This window comes from Pieris napi, chromosome 13 (genome assembly GCF_905475465.1).
Source record: "Pieris napi chromosome 13, ilPieNapi1.2, whole genome shotgun sequence".
Lineage (NCBI taxonomy): Eukaryota > Metazoa > Arthropoda > Insecta > Lepidoptera > Pieridae > Pieris > Pieris napi.
In genome coordinates this window covers 2307527-2328681 of record NC_062246.1, presented here as the reverse complement: position 1 = coordinate 2328681, position 21155 = coordinate 2307527, and the positions used below count along the sequence as shown (strand labels likewise).

General features: G+C 33.6%; 1 protein-coding gene across 1 annotated transcript; it reads left to right on the top strand.

The window, feature by feature from the left end:
- Window positions 1–1505: 1505 nt before the first annotated feature.
- LOC125055072 (class A basic helix-loop-helix protein 15-like) lies at window positions 1506–20952 on the top strand. The gene is made up of 5 exons (XM_047657285.1): window positions 1506–1690; window positions 14389–14526; window positions 18740–18942; window positions 19552–19691; window positions 19987–20952. Exons 2-5 carry the CDS (start codon window positions 14397–14399, stop codon window positions 20102–20104), a joined length of 591 nt encoding a protein of 196 aa, XP_047513241.1. The 5' UTR covers window positions 1506–1690; window positions 14389–14396; the 3' UTR covers window positions 20105–20952.
- Window positions 20953–21155: the final 203 nt, after the last annotated feature.

Sequence of the window (21155 nt, the reverse complement as noted above, 5' to 3'; positions counted from 1 at the left end):
TCAGCAAAAGATTCGAACGACTACTTTACTTCACAATTGATTTATGTATTTATTAATTAAAGTTTACAACATCATACATAGTACTAAATCTACGGCATATTTTACAAAATCTTCCATCTAAAATGTATCATAATTTAAGTAAACATAAGTGTTACAATATATATATATATTAAAAAATACAATTAAAATATATACAAGATAAAATAAGCACACAATAAAATTACCAGAAATATTTGGTAAAGCAAATAAAAAAAATCAACAACAATGCATTCTCTAAAACCGATCAGCCCACTACCGAATATACCCAGCTCCGGATAACTACTGTTCAATCCATATGTATGTTCTGTTCTGAATTTGAGATTTTATGTACGGTAAAAGAGGTAAGACAATCAGTGAGAATTTTTATCAAATAAAAGGCTTCACAGTTTACTACACTTGAGTACCAATCATTGTGGGACTAATATAATTTGTGAGTACATGTAGCTATCTATCTGTCTTTATTTATTAGACATGAATTAGGAGACATAAAATTGTAATGGCCTCCTCAATAGCTGGCTCAAATCAATAACGTGCTAGTACTTCTCCCAAGAATGAAGAGATAATTAGAGGAAGCTGAAGAAAATTCATATTGTAATTATGTCTGACAAGCGCAAGCCATGTTGTTTACAGTGGTTATTGATTTTGCACGCCTGTACGTAGTTTATATCTTTTTGCACCCACGTAGCTCGTAGGAGGAAAATTTCCAAAGACTAAACAACAGTTGATTGTGTATTCATTTTAGTAGGGGTTATATTTTTTTTTAAGTGTTTTTTATCTAGGTTAATTGGTGTGGGTATAAATATTGTGTCGTTCTATCGAATTAGTAATTACTGTAAAGATAGAATAATGAAATGGAATAGATAAATAAATTTTACGAATGTGTAGATATTTATTGTAGGTTCCTAGTCTAACTTTAATCTAAAAGCCTAATTACCTAGCGTAGTTTCTTGCAAAAATTGATAAAAATATTCATAATAAAATAAAACGTTTAGGACCTTTTTGTTTTATTAATTGCGAGATATTTCCTTTCCGAGTAATTTCCGAAGTTATTTTTATAATTCGTTGAGTCACGTGTTCATTGAAAGGGATTCTGGGACTCCGGGCTGAAAATAAAAACAAAAACTTTGTAACGTTTCGCAACTGAGCTAGTTTGTATTTTAATTAATTTTGCAAGTGTAGGGTTTCCCTTATATATATTTATGTTAAATTTACCTTAATTATTGTCCTAACAAGCTTCCTTATTTATTTTATTTTCAAAGAAAATGTGGCGCTTGATTCGAAATACGAAAATTATATTTTAAAAATTAAATAGTTTACTGCTCCGCTATTTGGTAACATTATTCGTATTATATTTTATTAAGTTCATTATTTTACAAATGGATACTAATATTCTATAGACTTCCGAAGAAAATTATAACTACGCCACGGATATCGGCTAGCAATTACGTACGCTCAGCTGGCGGCCGCCAATCACATTTCACATCGTACCAAGCCGTCGTGGAGGCTGCCCGTGCGCGATATCGTTAAAAATTGACACGTCTTGCTAATCGCGTACACGCGAAGACTATCACTTTCGCCACAGTTCAAAAGCAATTCCAACTATGATACAGTGATTAAAACATCCAGGACCACGTCACAACGGCTCTTCAAGGTAAGATATTAAAATTTACCTACGTGTCAGTGAAAGGGAAAATTACAATAGGAAACGGCTATATACAACATTGAATTGTAATTTCCAAAATCTTCTTTTTTTCATGGCAATTTTTAATTTGGGTAAAACTAACGTATGAACACGTGGATATAAAACAAAGCTTGTTCTAACAAACATTACAGTACAGTATTTTTAATATTAATTCTTAGTATTACGAATAATCAAAGTAATATAACTTATCCTAATGCTGACTCGAGTACATATTCCTTGTACTCTATTGTCCTTATACGATTCATCATTAAAACATTAAGTAGGTATAATAATGAAACCTGTTTTAAAAATTGATTCTGGCACAATCAGCTCAACAGGTCCAAATAAAGTTTTAGTAGTTCTAATCTAATGTTCTATCAGTCTTGCGTTCAGTCACGTTAACACAGTCAAACATGGTTTCAGTTCACGTCACGTCATGGTTAAACACAAAGTTTAATTTTTTATAAAAAAGACAATTAAAATAAGGATATTTTCTACAATATCAATTAAAAATTGCAGTATTGAACTAGTGGCTTCAGCGTGCGACTCTCATCCCTGAGGTCCTAGGTTCGATCCCCGGCTGTGCACCAATGGACTTTCTTTCTATGTGCGCATTTAACATTCGCTCTATCGGTGAAGGAAAACATCGTAAGGAAACCGGGTTGCCTTAGCCCTAAAAAATCGACGGCGTGCGTTAGGCACAGGAGGCTGATCACCTACTTGCCTATTAGATTAACAAAATATGATCATGAAACAGATCCAGATCTGAAAAGGATGTAACGCCACTGTTTTTTTTTAAAATTAAAAATGTGTCATACAAAGGGGGATAGGATCCGCTTCAACGTGTTAAATGCCATCGCAGCTTGCAATATATATTTTGGAGTATAAAAATACATAGTTTAAATACATACAATAGCGCAGGTAATGCAAATTACACGTAGCAAACAAACTTGTGATAACGATAATAACGACACTTATCGATTTATTTAAAGCTTGTCGTAAATTACAGTAATAATTATCTTTTGACATAAAATAATTATAGTAGTATTCTGTTATTTAATACCTTAAATTGTTAACATTACCGCGCAAATGCATATGTAATAACTGTCATTGAGTATAAGAGCAGTGGATTATTCTTTCTATACGTAAGTATCGCTTGTACGGCGAGGATTGTATAAGATATTGTGATGGAACCGTAAAGACTCACCAAAAATCGACGAAATGTGTCAAACAACAAGAGCGATAGGTGAGAGTGTATAACGATAGATGAAACATCGTTAAGCGTTACATTTTGATTGGGAATAACTTGAATCCAATATACTAGCCTTTAAAAGAAAAGAACAAAGAAACTGATGCAAACAAAGAATGTCGCGCCTTTGGTTTAATTAATTAGTTTGTTTAGTCTATATTTTAAATTTCACAGACTATTTACCTGTGTAGACTTTTGGGGTACAGTTCTAGAATTTATAACCTGTGCAAGAGTATAGTTTTCTTGACTCAATTTGTAGCCTAGATAACTTTACAAGTTTGGTCATCGAGTATTAAAAGGTTATCAAAGACATTGTAAATTAATGTAATGCGATAATAGCGTTACTTTAAGGAAAATTGTGTACAGATTGCAACAAAATAAGTGTTGTTATTAATAACTGTATTATCACGAGGATGACCAAAAAAAATAAATATAAACAACTTAAATGTTTAAAAAGTTTATAAGTAGTATTATAATCAAATGTTAAATGTATCATATAGCTGAATATTTTAAACTATGTAACATACGATAATTTTGAAGAACCTACAAGGAAGCGATATAGTTAACTAAAAATTAATTGTAAAATAATTTTAACATAGGTTTAATTTTGTTTTTTTCTTCCAATTTCGATGTTTGCATTTCACGTATAAAGCATTTATAACGTACACGTTTTTTAGCTTAAAATTATTGACAACTACTTAAATAGATTTTAAGACTGCAAGGCACAGTTATTTGACAATTAACAAATGCCTGCCACAGTTTTATTCTTCCAATTTTCAGTCGTACTAGAAATTCGTTTCAACTATCTATGGCAATATTTTATTAGAAAGATTTTTGAGTGATAATTAATAATAATGCTTCGTTTCAACTGTGTATGGAAATATATTACACACTTGTTTATTTTCTTTTCTTCTTTATCCTGGCCGTGTTAGTGCAGATTTAAATAAATTAATAATGACATAGAATCTATGATTATTTCTTTGAATTAATGGAAAACCTTCTGGTATTATTATTATTTCTCCTTATTTTACCCTGCCTCCTGATGTATATTTCATATGGAAAATTTTGGGATAACTTTTAATTACACACAGGATCGAGGTGCTCAGGAAGTCTATGTCCAAATCATTTTTTGATGACGTACAAGAGTGGGCGTTATAATTACTACTTTTTAAGTGTTTCATTGACGTAATACAACTTTCGCTGTGTATTATACATTAACACCAAAGGCCTAGTAGAGATAGTGTTTTCGTAAATTCGATTCTCAATATTCAGTTCTGCGTTCATACTTCAGCTATGGAAATCGTATTTATGAATACGCCAGCTATTTTAGAACTAAAAACGGACATATTTCATGCATGCAGCTCATCACGTAGGGTTTTAGATACACCTAGATTACTGAAAAATATCAATAAACAACAGATTAATATATACACTGACACATAACATAATTATCTTTAGGTTTAAAAAATCAGAATTATCTCATCAATAAAAAGCATAAAGAAGCATAGACAAAGGCTAATACAACCTAACTGAATCTTCATCATAGTACAATATAAATTGAAAGTAAATCTAGAACTACACGAAGTTGTCTAACGTACGATTGATAGGTACGCACTTGTCTTACAACTTTCATGCCGACATCTTGTTTTGCACTCTTCCCTTATATCAAGAATAATCTAAATTTTCGAAGATTAAATCAAAAACTGGCTGAAACTGGCATTTTGATTTATCAAACTGTCTATTCCACGGCAACGTCATGGTTCTAAAGAACGAAATATTGAAATTAGGTATCCTAGCTTAAATTTAAGCTAAGAAAAAAGTAATAAAAATGACGTCGTAATATTTAAAATGAATTTAAATTATTAGTTGAATCGCGTACCATAAATTATTACTATTATAACAACAGACCTTCATAAGTGAACATAATAAGAAATTACATCAATTGTTAAATGTTTAATCAGATGAAAATTTTATTACGAGAAATATAACAATTACATTACATTAATTAAAAAACACGTCGAAGATCCATGCTTCTACAATATCACGTATTTCGTGCTCGCTATAATCACGTTTTGCGAAATATTGTTTGGGATTAGAAGGTTTATTAAGTTATGTGGATTATTGCACATATGAACTTCATAGCAACTATGTTGCTTTTCTATATTTTATATAAACAACTACCTAGCAACCCGGCAAACGTTGTTTTCCCATGTATATTAGTTCTAGGAAACATTTGTATAGTTCAATAAAAATAACTATCTACTACAATTACAAAATAAGGGTTGATAGTAGAGGGGTAAAAATTAAGGGTGTTATGTATTTAGTATGCTGCATCATAAAAAATAAATACAAAAAAAAAATTAGGTGCACACAAAATTTCACGTAAGTCGGTCGAGCCATTTCTGAGGAGTTTAATTACAAACACAGTGACACGAGAATTTTATATATTAGACTAGCTGATCCGGCAAACGACGTTTTGCCATGTATATCATTTATAATAAAAAAATAGGGGTTGATCGTAGAGGAGTGAAAGTTAGGGGTTGTATGTATTTTGTAATGCTGTATCATAAATAATAAAAATAAAATATTTAGGGGTGGACTACACTTAACATTTAGGCGGATGAAAAGTAGATGTTGTCCGATTCTCAGACATACCCAATATGCACACAAAATTTCATGAGAATCGGTCGAGCCGTTACGGAGAACCACAAACACCGCGACACGAGAATTGTATATATTAGATTTAAAACTAGAAACAATCATTTTCTGCATTATAATGTTCTCAAACTGGATAGCGTACAAGGCGATAGATCGACGTAGAAATGTGTCTGCTTCAGGTCCTATTTAGATTCTATCTTCTTCTTCAGGTTCTATTCAATTCTTGTTCCCTAATATTATGCATAGATGTGATAATGCAAATTGTACATGGAGTTATTTAAATAACATACGCACTGTCGCTACATCGCATTGTCTAAATTAATTAATCTTATATATACCTCATGTACACATATATATATATATATATGAGAATTTTTAATTTAATCGTTCATCATTTAAGATGACTACAAGTATACGCTATTTAATTACGAAGAATTGGGACAAAATGGACTACTTTTCTTCAAGATCTCAATTGTTTTTACTCTTACTTTAAATTTAGTTTGTAGAATAATGTTTAAATGTTGAAAGTATTTATGTTTTAAATACATTCAATATATTTCATAATAAATAAAACCTAAACATAATTAAATAAATAGTATTTACAATTTTCTCAACCATATGTACTGCCCATAAGTGTCCCTGTGGCTTTGAAGTAAGTAGCCTTGGACACTATGGCCTCCATTGCCAAAAGAGTGCAGGTCGTTTTTCTCGCCACGCTGCTGCCTTCAACGATATCATATGCCACTCTTTTCCCTCCGTCAATGTTCCAGCCATTTTGGAGCCAACATGCATCGCGATGAGGCGATGGCAAGCGGCCATATGGTATGCTACTTATGTGGACACGTCAGCCTCGTCTCATTTTCCTCGTACAAGCCAAAAAGCTGGGGCTGCCGCAGAGCAGGCGGAAAATTATAAACGGCTCAAATATAAGAGTCTTTCCTATTACTTCGCTTTTGTTTCCTTTGGAGTAGAAAGGTTCAAGTGCATAGACGCTAATTAAAGATTTATATTGGCGCCTGGTAGATAGTACCGGTGACCCCAGAGCTGGTGCCTTCCTCGCTCTACGAATAAGTATCGCAGCACATCGAGGAAATGCTGACAGCGTTAAAGGCGTACTGCTACAGGGACCAAAATTTTTAAATTTTCTTTCTGTTAATTTTTGCATAATAAATAAGTTTTGTAATGTTACTTATCTGAAAATAATACCATGGGGCAATACTGCTACAAGTTGTTGTTGAACAACTTGATAGAATGTGTTAAATTAAATGATGGAAATCAAAGTAGGAACGCTAGTTGTAGTACAACAATTTAATGTTACGTATAAGATAATTACACGTATAATAAATTGCTAGAGTAATATCGAGACTGTAATAAAACGTAATTCATTACGTTAACACATTTCCCTGCTATATGTATTGTTCTTCTGTGGCATTTTGAAGTAACAATGCTGTCGAACAATATTTTGTAAGTGGACTAAGGCAAGGTGAAAGTATTGGCCCGCTATAGCGAAGGCCGCCATGCGTATAGTGCCTTATGACGTCACGATTAAAGCTTCAAGTTTGTACAAATATTAAATTATAAGGTATTTAAGGAATTCGTCATAAACCAGGCGAAGAATGAATGCAATTTTTAGGTTATGTTTGTTTGGTCTTCATTTAGGCGAATAAAGATGGATTTGGGGGTCTCTAGGAGGTATATTTCTTTAAATTTCTATTTACGGAAGTTACGTGATAATAGACCGATCGTGTTATCGTCTCTTTACAACAATAAATGTTATTCTACTGCTAGACGCAATCTCTTCATTAAGGTACGAAAAAATCAATGAAGTGTTAACAAAACTTTTCAATATAGAAAAATCGCTGTCAAGTGATATATATAGTATATTTTTTTAATTCTAAGAGTAGATAAGTTATAAGCGAGCGACCTCGACGATTACCATTATGGACCACGATTTGAAATGTCACCGAAATGTCAGCGCCTGGTTTACTTTAATCAACTTGAATTCCCTGTGTTCAGATTAAAAATCAATCGCTTTGTTACTAAGATAACCAACTGGCCATAGATATGACACTTATAGGTGCATAAAAAAATAAATATATAAAGAGGTTTTTATTCATTTAAAAAAAATATATTTAGTCAAGTGCTTTTAGACGTGACCCAAAGTGTATACAAGTTTATAACTAATATAAGTATCTTATAGTTAAATAAAACCATAACATCGTTTTATTTTGTTATTAAATTAATTTCTATTCTATGCTTCACAAGATACTATCTTTTGCGAACTAGCGAACTGTGGAATCGAATCCGGTGGGCGTCTTCTCTGGGAGATAAGACCTAAAATTGTTTCAAGAAAGAGTTTACTCCTCCCTCAAAGGCCGGCAACGCACCCACTAAAATGTGTGTCCATGGGCTACCTGACTACCCTTGTTGGGCGTCCCATAGGCTCGTTTGCCCAAATAAAAACTAAAGCGATTATAAAACAAAGATTGCGTCTGACCTTATCACTTTCAGTTGACTATGATGTGTCTTTGGTGAACATTTAACCATAACGCTAGGTTTACCAGTTCAAACAAATATTAATACAGATCGATAAAGAAGAAAGATTTTTATTTTTGAGTTTACCGTTACTACTACTTCAAAAACTGTTAGAATGGTACCATCCTTGAAAAATGTTTAATGTATTTATTTCGAAACTATACAAAAATAATGTTCACTCACGTGAAAACAGTCCCTTGTTTCACTATAAGGACGAGACAAAAAAATGCCTATATTCGAGTAGGTACTTTAATTATTAGGATTACATTAAGTTTATGTTATTATAGTTTTTAATATTAGTACCTGAGACAGTAAATAAGTACTAGTATTCATCCATTTGTCCCTCATCTTAACTACTATTTTCCAATCTTCCCCTGGTTTCTCTTTTACTTCTTCCTTCTTTATTTATTTATTTGCTTCACGGTATTCCAACAGCTACTTACTAAACAATATTCAAAAAATTACACTATACACAACAGCCAAAAATGGAATACACATTTAAACATACACAAAGCACAGTTTCACCTACACAAATACAAAGAATATATGTATTTATAATAAATTCTAAATTCTAAGATTCATAGTTCATTATAACATATTTAATATAAAGGAGGAATAACAAAGCCATTCTATCTAATAAAGGATACTACAGTTTTTATATAATTTCTTAAGCATTTTTAAGACACATTAAATATATCTATTTGCTGGTAATTTCTGTTATAATCTGAAGGTATACGATATAAAGTCTTTAAATTATATAAGACGAGACCACGAGATTTAAAAACTTGACTTTTAAGATTTAAAATATTAATTTTAATATCATTTGTACCTCCATAGTGGAAATAAAGAAATGACCCATAGCGATAATGACTAGCAAATGTATTTGAGAGAAAAGATTATAATATAGGTACGTATCTAAAACTGGGTAGCCTAACTAAAGTGGATAAAACAAGTTCAAAACTGAGATATTATTAAAGATATTAGGATTAAGACTCGAGAATTGGCGCGAATTATGACTCCCGTACGTATTCAATACAATTTCTCTGTAGCTACGATATACTATCACGCCTAGATTCTAGAATATTCTAGAGGAGACAGGCCAAACTAAAGCATACGAGGGAGTCAATGACGTGCATGCAATACAGAGTGCATTATTTTTATTCAGTTCAAGTTGAAAATTTCGTTTCTAGTACAAAAGCAATGCGCATTTAAAACAGATAGCACCTGTGTACACTTATGACGTGAATACACATGTTCTAACCGCTTTTTTGAAAAAAAACAATATTAATACGAATTACTTGAATGTACTATTATTGCCGTCATTGATTCACTTGATATTAATAATGAATTTAGACATAGAGATAACATTAACAAAAACACACACACATAATAACAATAATCAAAGAAAAAATATATAATGAGAGATATCACAAAAAAAAATGCTTTTCCCTTTCGGTTCGTTTCAAGTGTGTAATGAGTTTGTGCTGTGGTTGTAATTGGCCCCTAAATTATGCTGAAGAGCAGACTGTTCCACAGCGCTGTGGAAATTTCTGTGGAAGTTACTGGGAATGATTAACAAATAGCACACTTCATCTTTGAAGCCACAGAAAATGCCCAGAATAAGATCGGAATAGATTATAGAAAACTGAATGAAGGGATTACAACGTGCCACATTTTTCATATAGAACAGGGACTCATCTGATGACACTCTCAATGCCAGAGGACTGAGGACTCGGGAATGACTTGCCGGCCTAGTAAGAATTGACACGCTCTTTACTTGAAGGACCCTAAGTGGAATTGGTTTGGAAATACTTCAGTTGGCAACTAGTTCCACATATCGGTGGTGCGCGGTAAAAACTCCCTTAAATAACGCCCAGTTGTGGAACAACGGACGCCGATGTGACACGGGTGATGATCGCGTACTTCATTGATTTTCTTATGTATAATTGTGGGTACCAAAGAGGCGTTGGTTATCTAATATATAAAATTCTCGTGTCGCGGTGTTTGTGGTTAAACTCCTCCGAAACGGCTCGACCGATTCTCATGAAATTTTGTGTGCATAATGGGTATGTCTGAGAATCGGACAATATCTATTTTTCATCCCCCTAAATGTTAAGAGTAGTCCACCCCTAATATTTTTTTTAATTTTAGATAAAAAAATTATTCTTTATTTTTTTATGATACAGCATTAAAAAATACATACAACCACTAATTTTCACCACTCTACGATCAACCCCTATTTTTTATTATAAATGATAAACATGGCAAAACGACGTTTGCCGGATCAGCTATAAAATTTGATAAAAATCCTTCCAGCCTATATGATTTCCTTTGAAATAAGCATCGTGAAAAAAAGTGTTGATGAAGATAACAAATTTGGAACACTGCTTCAAATAAAATTCAAAATGTCGACGAAATTTGGATGTAATTACTAATTAGCGTGCCTTAAATACATACATAATTGATCAATTCAATCCGATTACGACGTAATTATGCTGCAAAATTCTTGCAGAACATTGTAAACTTGCTTTGCCTTCAATTCGCCGTTTACTATTATGCGTCTTTTAAGCCGAAGAATCGCTACAATGTCTATTTGAAATCCCGTAACTCATCAACGGGCCAAGGGACATACGGCATAGTCGTAGAATAACGACGGATCCGACAAATAGTAAACTTTACAGGGCAGCGATTTGAAAATAATAAATCATGTTAGTTTAGTATCAAATCCGTCAAGTTACCGACTGATTAATTTGAAATTTAAAACTTAATTTTATTTAATGTAGCCGTAATAATATATATAATATAGTCAAATTTATATACAAATATGATAAAAAGTGGATTTTCGGTTTTTTTCAAATCCGACACTGTTATACAATCATGACGTTATATCTGCTACGTTTTTAACTTTAAAGTAATCGTAACCCACGACTCCCGGGTTACATGTATTGCTTTAACCACTTTACCTTAACAAATTGCTTTGATTGCGCACGTTAATAGTACGTAAATTGTTAACTTAATTAAGTTTAAAATGTGTTTTACTCTCATTGTACATAATAGAAAAATCACTTTCAAATTTGTTTACGGCAAGATTGCTCGGTTCTAGTGAAAGTAACTTGTAATAGCTCGCTCTATTTAATTACTTTGAATAGGATTTTCAAACAAAACAATGTTATATTCGGTATTCCGACGGCTATTTCAAGTTTTGGACAAAAATATTTAAATTTTATATACATAAATTAACACAGATTAAAAACAAAAAATATACTAAAACAAATATATGTACAATCTAAAATTGAAGATACGTTAATCTTTAAATAGAAATTCACTAACGGGAAAGGTCAAGTAAATGATATTATAAAATCGCGTTTATATCCATCAAAGGAGTCTTATCTCCACGACACACGAGGCTACACGGGGGAACGCGAGGGCGAGAGTGAGGACGGTGCGCTAGTTCCCTCGTCTTACCTCGTCGTTTTTTGGGCGCGAGTCATAAAGGCCGATTTACATTATCTTAGAGTTTAGGAGAGTGCTTTAGGATAGTACTTTAGTTGAAACGTGTAAACGCTACTTGCTTTAGTAAATGCTACGCTAAAGAACTTGCCTTTCAAGTTGTACTAAAGCACTCTCCTAAACACTAAGATAATGTAAATCGGCCATAAGACGCGAGGTGGCGAGGCGAGAGAACCAAACACGCTCCTGCACTCGCTCAATTTTCTTATCATGAATTATATTAAATGAAACAAATCATTTGGAACATGTGCGATCAAATAAGCAAAGAATTATACAGAAGATAAAAAAAAGGAATGAAAAAAGCTTAAATTAAATTAAATGATATTTATATCGCATGGTAAATTTTTATTTATATTTGTGATAAAATCTTGTAGTAGATGTGGCAATTACATAAATCTAGAGTGAGGATGGCTAGCACTGGTCCAGCCTCCACTCGCCAAGACTCGAGCCGAGAGCACCTCGCATCTAGAAGGCACCTCGCGAGAATCTGGAGCCGGTTTTAAAATATTTGTGGGTGCTAATCCAGAGAGAGGGGGGAATCGGGGGTATAGACAAAAGTATTTAACCAGTTATCGTCAAATTTGAATTGAAATGGTCACGTGATCAAGCGTGCGCTAATGTCATTCTCAGATTTGTTTCGATACCGAGTTACGGCTGCCGCAAAATACTTTTGTCCATACAGATTGCTTTGTTCGCTATTGTCAAAGCTTATATACGTATACTCTACGTCGATAGTCATGTAATCAGCCAGTCCAACCAGTTATTATTAAATATTTTTAATAGTATGCAATGAATTTGTCTTAATATCCTGTTGACCTACATTATCAAGAAATACAAGACCGTTATAATCAATGTTATGTTATATCTCCCAGACCGAGATTGGTATCTCAATGTTAAACAATTTATATCACATAGCAACAGTATAAACTGTAAGGTACACCTAGGGTAAACATTCAAAGAGCAATAAGACATCGTGGTCTTGGGACGATTTTGGCCGCGACGGCTAAAATCTATTAATACTGGCCTTTTTCGTAGGAGATACTTTCCTTATTGCCTCAGCTGCACAAAGGAATCATTTAACAATACGATCTAACGTAAGACTAATAAGTAATTCCTTTCCGTGGTGTCAAGGAGTTGAACAGCTACGACATTCACGTGTTGGTGCCTTTGTTCATGGGCTCGTAGGAGATATTATAGTGCAGAGACAACATAACGTTGTGAAAACTATAATATTTCTAAGATAAGAATGTGTATTTAGATACGTCTCAAGGCTGCATCTTACCCGAACATGTCTTCGAATTTCATATGAATCTCTCCCGAATTCGTAGCTAAATTCGTAGATCCTACAATATTACTAGTTAAGGATCTACGAATAGTATAACGCTAGCACGTAGCTATTTACGATTTAGAAATTTGTTCATAGCATAAAAACCAATCATTTACGTGCAAAACCGTAAGCTACATAATTCATTTTGATGTAAGCATAAGCAAATTTAATGTGAAGGGGCGTCAGACTGTTATAAGCAATTGACAAGTGGCGCCGTATGGCCGCAGCCATTGTCGGTTGCCTAGCAACCCGGACGCCCGTCTGCCTTATTTTCCCGCCTTCATCGTCTATTATCATCTAAATTGACACGTTAGTTAAGTAATTAATATCCCGCTGGGTTCGCGTTAACCTAATACTATATGTCGGAAATCATTTCCAGTTTTTAAAAACCTTATTTGTCTATTATATGCTGTTTCCCGCGCGGATCTATGGATCTGTCAATCTTCCTATTGTCTATGTTACTCAAGAACAATCTGATTTTACTGGTAAAAGAGTTATCAAAATTGATTTCCGGAAGTGACATAACTTTACAATTTTATAATATTATACTACTAGTAGATCATTTGTTCTTGGCAACAAAAAACTGTTACAATTTTAATACTTCACGTCTAAATTTAAAACAAGGTTGATCAATAAAATATTATTAAGTATTGAAATCTATCAATATCATTATAACCTGGTGTGTTAATAAATGAAATATTAAATTAAATACACACGTTATAATGCTATATTAGACACGGCCGTCCTATTGACATTATTTATTATAGGTATTATGCTCTAAGAGTATAAGTTAGTAACAAAATGTGGTTTATTATCGGTAATTATATAATTACAAATACCAATGCATAATTAATGAATTCTAGTAATCTAAACCGCAAGATCTACCTACTTGATTTTTGTTAAAAATACTAATAAGTAGCCATTTTAATTTAAAGGTAAAGTCCTCCGTAGCTTAGTACACAAGACCCTACCCTAGCCTGGAGGTTCGGAGTTCAATTCCCCGATTAAAAAACATTTTTTCATGTGTGCCTAAAAATATTGAATTGACGCTGAAATAAGCCTATTCGATAGTTACACTCACATACAGGACACTCACATTGCCAGTAGGTTCGCAAGTGCGTTGCCACCCTTTTAAGACTTGGTACGCTCGTTGATCCTTCTCAGTTATAGTAGTTTGCGAATACTTCAGTGGGCATCTGCTTCGACATAGCTGTGGGGCACGTGCCTTAAAAAACGCTCAGTTGGAACGACGGACGAGACGTGGTGATACGGGTGGAATTTCGTATGTCTTGACGTTCGATGATGAAACAAAAAAATTGCGCAAGATTCGGGTACTTTAATATATTCTATCGACTAAAAGACATTAAAAGAATTCTTTATAACTTTCAGAACTCAATATGCCCCAATGGGCGAGCAGTGAGGGCGGAGGGACTGAAGTGGCGTCTCCGAACCAAATGGTTAACTACGATGAAACAGAGTGCTACGATGACAAAGCCGAAGATGCTGATAAAATTGAACAGACTGGTGGTAAGATTATTAATCTACTTTCTTTACCATTTATGAGGGCCTAGTAACTTTTTAGAAATTAAAAAAAAATGCCAATTTAAAGAAAAAACTTTTTAACCGGATTAAAGTTATGTATTATTATAAATTTACAATTATTTAACATAATTTTAAATTAAACCGACGTTTCGCGTGCGTGTATACTATATATACATAACTTTAATCCGGTTAAAAAGTTTTTTCTTTAAATGTGTAAAGGTTATGTCAATAAAAGACAATACCAAAATGCCAATTGTTTTACCTTTTTTGACTTATCTATTTCTATTCTTAATATTACAGAGTTAAAGTTAGTGAGTTTTAGGGGGTAATTTTGAAAATTCATTTTATCAATAGAAAGACATGAAAAATTAAAAAGACGTAGTGGTTTTGAATTGCAAATTAGGTCGGAGAAAAAACGGAAATGTTTGTTATCAACGCTGCCTGAATGAGAGATATGTGATTGAGTTCTAGAGAAAAGTTGTAGAGCATGCTAATGCCTACAAAAAAGTCAGTGACAGCATTTGTCTGACTTTTATCATATCCAAGACCAATCTTAATATATATAAATTACGCGTCACGTTGTTAATCCTCTATGGACTCCTGAACTACTTAACCGATTTCTATCAAATTTGCACACCTTGTGCAGATTGATCTAACTTAAAAGAAAGGATAGCTTACACCTAATTTATACCCGCAATATTATTTTATTACAAACTAGCTGGCCTGGCGAACATCGTACCGCCTAACAGTCGATTTTTTATTTTTTTTTAAATACTTTTTCTGCTATTCGGGACACCGGTCTAGCTAGTAATATAAAAAAAGAAAGTTGATAAGACAATAAATACATTATGTCAAAAAATAAAAATTTACCTTCCCGGAACCCCTCCACTAACACTTGAACTTTATGATATGGTATTAAAGTTCAAATTGACTTTTAAGTATTATTACGAATCTTTTATGTAGAAAAGTGTTGTTTTTAGACTTTTTCACTCAATTTTTTTAAATTTTGCTCTCTGTAAGAACAATCCTCGTACTTCAAGGAATATTATAAAAAAAGAATTGGCCAAATTGGTCCAGGCGTTGTTGAGTTATGCGCTTACCAACACATTTTGCGATTCATTTTTATATTATAGATTATTTGTTTATTATTTGACAGTCACAATTCTAACAGATGGCGCTGTATTGAAAGTATCAACGTTTCACATAAGCTACAATTTAATGGCATAAGCACCAAAAAAGCATGGTGGTCCCTATGACTGGTGTTCTGCTACCGTTTCCCTTGAATAGTTTACTACTATGTGATATAGCTAAAACCTTAGCCACAGCAAGGCTATGCTGAGTCTGCTAGTCCTTTTATAAAACAAGTCCATCGCCGCTTCTATCTAACTGCTATAAACTCAAAAACAGCACGGAATTTATTACGGATTAATAGGAAAGGTTTAGGTATGTTATTTTTCAACGCTTAGGTCACTAGTATTATATTATTTAACATAGCTTGCCACGTATATTACGTCTCTGTATTAATTATCGTCTCAATCGAAGCGACACGATAGTGAATTATTATAAAACACATTATGCGTGCAAATCTAGCGAATATGACGATATTGATAAGAGCATGACGAAAGCCCGTGGCGTTATAATCGATTAGTCTGCACTCTGCATCGGTCTTACGCAAATTGTTGCCAGCATCACGTAACAATAATCGTGCTGTTTTAAATTAATAGTAACGTTGATGATTATTGTCTTTTGCTCATTTATACGATTAAAAATAGTAACTATGTATTCTAGAGACAAGTTTTATAATCTATGCTAATTAACGCACCTTATTTTTGTGATAGTCTTCAAATACACTTAAGGGGGCCTCATAGGTCTTATTAAGTGGCAGCGAGGTGAGGGGTACCGGGTTCGATTCCCGGTTCGAGGGCAAGTTTTACTTTAATTTAAATTTGTTCTCGGCCTTTGGGAGGGTTGTGCGGTACCGGGCGAGTGCCTAAACTGTACATAGAGGACACGGGCGAATTTCTAAAGACAAGCACGAGTTATAAAAAATCCTATACTTGACGCCGGCTAATGCACAAACCGTGCCAGAGCCATAATTAAAAAAATACACTTATGTTTTATTATTAGACTTACGAGCACCATAAAACCCGTTTAAAATGCTAGGATGCAATTGCTAAAGAAAAAGGCGTAACAGATGAAGACTGTAAATGATCTTTTAAAAATATTCAAAGTATTATATTATATCAGTATTACATTAGGAATAAATTGTAGTGATAGTTATCACCTAACTAACGGCCTAGAAATGTGGGTTGAAGCTATTTTAACGATTAAATTTTCGAACGTCTAAATTTGTTAGGTCACTTCGTAATTTTAAAACACTAGCTTGGTTGTTTTATTATAATTCACTCGTGAACTTTGATTTGCATTAATATGATTTTTAGTACCATATGGAACATTCTAAAACTGTTCCATAATATGGCGGAATAATAGCTAATTTCTCAATTTTTCTCTCCATCAAAATCGAGTTCAAGGAATAGGAAAAAATTAAAAAAAATAAAAAACACTGGATATATTTTGCGATTCATAACGTTTCATTTATTATATATTTTTACATACGTCATAGATTTGAAGAATCTTAATTCTCTTAAAGATCATTTTAATAACATAATCACTTGCACATTGGATGCAGTAAAAATATATTATGCCGCTATTAGTTCATTCCCAGTAAAAACCTTTGCAGACGTACTCGAAACCAATTTTAGATCGACTATATTTATGTCTTATCGATCGACTATATGGACCTCTTATAAACGGCTTCAATGTCTTTCTATCAACAAACTGCAATACTATCTTACAAGCATTCCAGGCCGTCTTCGCTGTGTTCCTTAGGAACTTAAGAAACTTGATTGATTAGCCTTTATTGCTGACACCCATACAATGTAATAACAATTATTTAAGTTACATAAAAAAACACTTAATTCTAACACATAAATAAAACTTAATCTAATGCATCATATGACCCGTTTTTGGTAATCAGCGTGTCCTGTGACACGTAGGCCTCTTCCAGCTGTTTCCATTCTTTTCTGTTATTAGCTGTTCTTGTCCAAGTTGTGCCTCCTATTAGCTTAATATCGTCTGCCCATTTCTTGGTCGGTCTTCCTCTTTTCCTTTTTCCATCACGTGGTTGCCATTCTGTAATTATTTTTGTCCATTTCAACCTGCTATCTCTCGTCATGTGCCCAGTCCAGCGCCATTTCAACTGCCTTATTTTCTTTATAATGTCTTCTACTTTGGTCGTTGATCTGATCTCTTCTGCTCTTTTTCGATGTCTCAGTGTTACACCCACCATGCTTCTTTCCATTCCTCTTTGGCATGTTCTCAACTTTAGAAGATGTTTCTGAGATAAAGCCCAAGTCTCGCAGCCGTATGTAACACATGGTAGGATACATAGATTGAACACCTTTTTCTTAGCTACTATTGGGAAGTCTTTACTTTTAAGTACTTCCTTGAGTGACCAAAATCTCTTCCAGGCGCTAGACACTCTTCTTTCTATCTCAAGATCCATTTGGTCATGAAATGATATTATTTGCCCTAAATATACGTAGTGATCTACATATTCGATAGCATCTCCTCCTATTTGTATCATAATAGTTTCTCTATTTGTCATTATTTAAAAAATAATGATAAATTAAGAAACTTACTTTATGAAATATTGTAAACATTACAATAATGATGAATTAATTAAGGAAAATATTTTCATACAAACTAAAACTAATTAATCTGTTATATATGTCAAATTGTGTTTACGCTGTAATTAAGAGTACTCTAAAAGCTACGGTTTGCCAGACGCTGCTTGTATACACGTCTAACATACAAAAAACATATCTAATAATATAAATCATTTCATTATGTCATTTCAATTATTTCAATTGATACTGACTGCAGCGCCATCTGCCAGGCTTATTTGAATCTTAACCATACAAAAAAAATCCTTCACATCGTTCCAGCTGTTTAAGAGGAGTTCAGTGACATACACACGTATCGTAGAATTATATATATAGACATAAGTAGAAGAGAATTCTTGTAATATATTTTTCTACAGTTTTAGTTTATCTTTCTGCTAAATAAATTTTCATAAGAATGTCAGTCGCTAACTAACATACTACATATAGCTTTGAAAATAAATTCTATTTTCCAGATTTCTACGACAGCGGTAGCAGCGATGAGGTACGGCGTGTGAGTCGTCGAAGAACAGCGGCTAGTTCCTCTTCGTCTGGCGGTTCCAGTGGTCCAGGCAGACGAAGGCGATGCGGGATCTCAGCGAGGGAAAGAAATCTAAGAAGATTGGAGAGCAACGAACGCGAACGTATGCGCATGCATTCACTGAATCGAGCGTTTGAGGTAATGTTACCTTGATGCTTTCACGTTGTTATTATTGGCACCTTTCGATACAATTACGTTGTGTAGAAGGGAATGTCCTTTCACTGGGAAGTTTCTTACGACGGAATAGATTATACCTTTGTACTAGAATTTGTGTCACCGATTTGACTGTGGGGCAGTTACGCACATAATTATGTATCTCACATATATGAACTACAAAAGCTATCCAACTACTAAGAGCAGTGTTAGCCTAGTGGTTTCAGCGTGCGACTCATCCCTGAAGTCGTAGGATCGATCCCCGGCTGTGCACCAATGGACTTTCTATGTGCGTTTTTTACATTCACTCGATCGGTGAAGGAAAACATCGTGAGGAAACCGGCTTGCCTTAAACCCAAAAATTCGAAGGCGTGCGTCAGGCACAGGAGACTGATCACCTACTTGCCTATTTGATTGACAAATGATCATGAAACAGATCTGTGTCCCAGACCTAAAAAGGTTGTAGCGCCACTGCTTTATTTTACAAAAGCAATCCAAGCTTGGCAGGTTTATGGCCATTAGCTATTTTTACTGTTCAAGCTTAAACATACCCGGCTATGCAACAGTAATTAATTTAATATATTTTGATTTCAGGATCTCCGCCGTGTGATTCCGCATGTAAAAAAGGACAATCGAAGTTTATCAAAGATAGAAACTTTAACTCTTGCCAAAAACTATGTTAAAGCTCTCACGAATGCTATTTGCACGATGAGGGGGGAAGGACCTCGTTACCAGTGAGTATTTTTACGTCAACCGATATTCCAACTAAGCAAACATCATATTTGGGTAATTCTTCTGTTATGTATGATTCAAGAACCGCAAGACCGATTATTTCAAATAGTTTAAACTGTAGGACTGATAACGCTCAGGGTCCCTTCATTTCTACAGATTTGTATCAGATTCGTCAGATTTCTAATCTGTATTTTTTTAAAGTTAAAATAATATCAGCGCCCAAAAACGGATATCATTAACAATATAGTCGACACTCTCAAGCTTTTTAATCTAGATCATTATTTAATTTTATTTCAGATTTAACAACGAAGATGAAAATGTAGAGCCTGTATTTGTTATATCCAAAGACCAGGAACAAAATAACAATATGTCAAGTGATGGAGACATAGACGATTCACCCAATATTTGTCTTTGACGATAATCGCGTTTTCCAGTAGGCCACACTGGGCCGATGTTGCCACATTCTGTGGCTCGATCATATAGATCAGCGGAAGAAGATCTACAATTGACTGGCTATGCTTGGACACCGATACAGAACAAAATATACAATTGTAACAACGTTTTAAATGTCCTAGTCTTGTAATTTTATGTACTAGAGCCCCACGATATATTTTGTGTAAATTTAAGAATGTTTTTTCTAAATAAAAATTAATTTGGAATTATGCAATTGCAAATCCATTAGATAAACAATATTCAACACACAAGTTTTTAGACGTGTCGCAGAAAGTTGTGACATTCGTGGCTACAATTAGGCTCGAAAGTGAAAAGGCCGCAGACAAAACATTTTGCGGCAGGCGTGACAAGCTTAGCAACATAATTGCATAAGACAGACGTTCTATTCACGGCAAGTAACTATTATTTTTACGTTCAGGTTCAGGAAATTGTATTCATAAACATGCCACATCGTTTCTACTTTAAATTTTTCATATGTATTTTGGATTTACGCGCACAAAAAAAATCATAGCACTTGGCAGCAAATAGGTACTTAATCAGCAAAATTAAATTTTGACCAGCTTTCTTATATTTTAACGGTATCTTTATCACGCAATTTGTCATTTATATTTTTTCGTTATTTACGTTTATGTAAGTCTCTGATCTGATCCTGAATAAGGGAACATTAAACAATTTCTTGGACCTCCGAGTCCCTTCCACTTTACGCAAACGTAATGTCAAAAAAGAAAATTTTTATTATTCAGATACAATCTGTTGGTAATTTCATTCTCTCTCTTGCTATGGTTGTATTAATTGGTACTTAATAGTGTACAAAGGACCCCGCTTTTGCACCTAATCCGTCTCAGTTCGATCTCTCCTAAGGTGCCAATTACATATTAAGATTATTTTAATATGTATCGCACGTTTTTAAATATATAGATACTTACTTATTTTTATTTTGTGTTTTTATTAGATTTTTATATGAGAATGTTATCATTTAAAAATTTATTGTTTACAAAGAAATTTTATAAAAT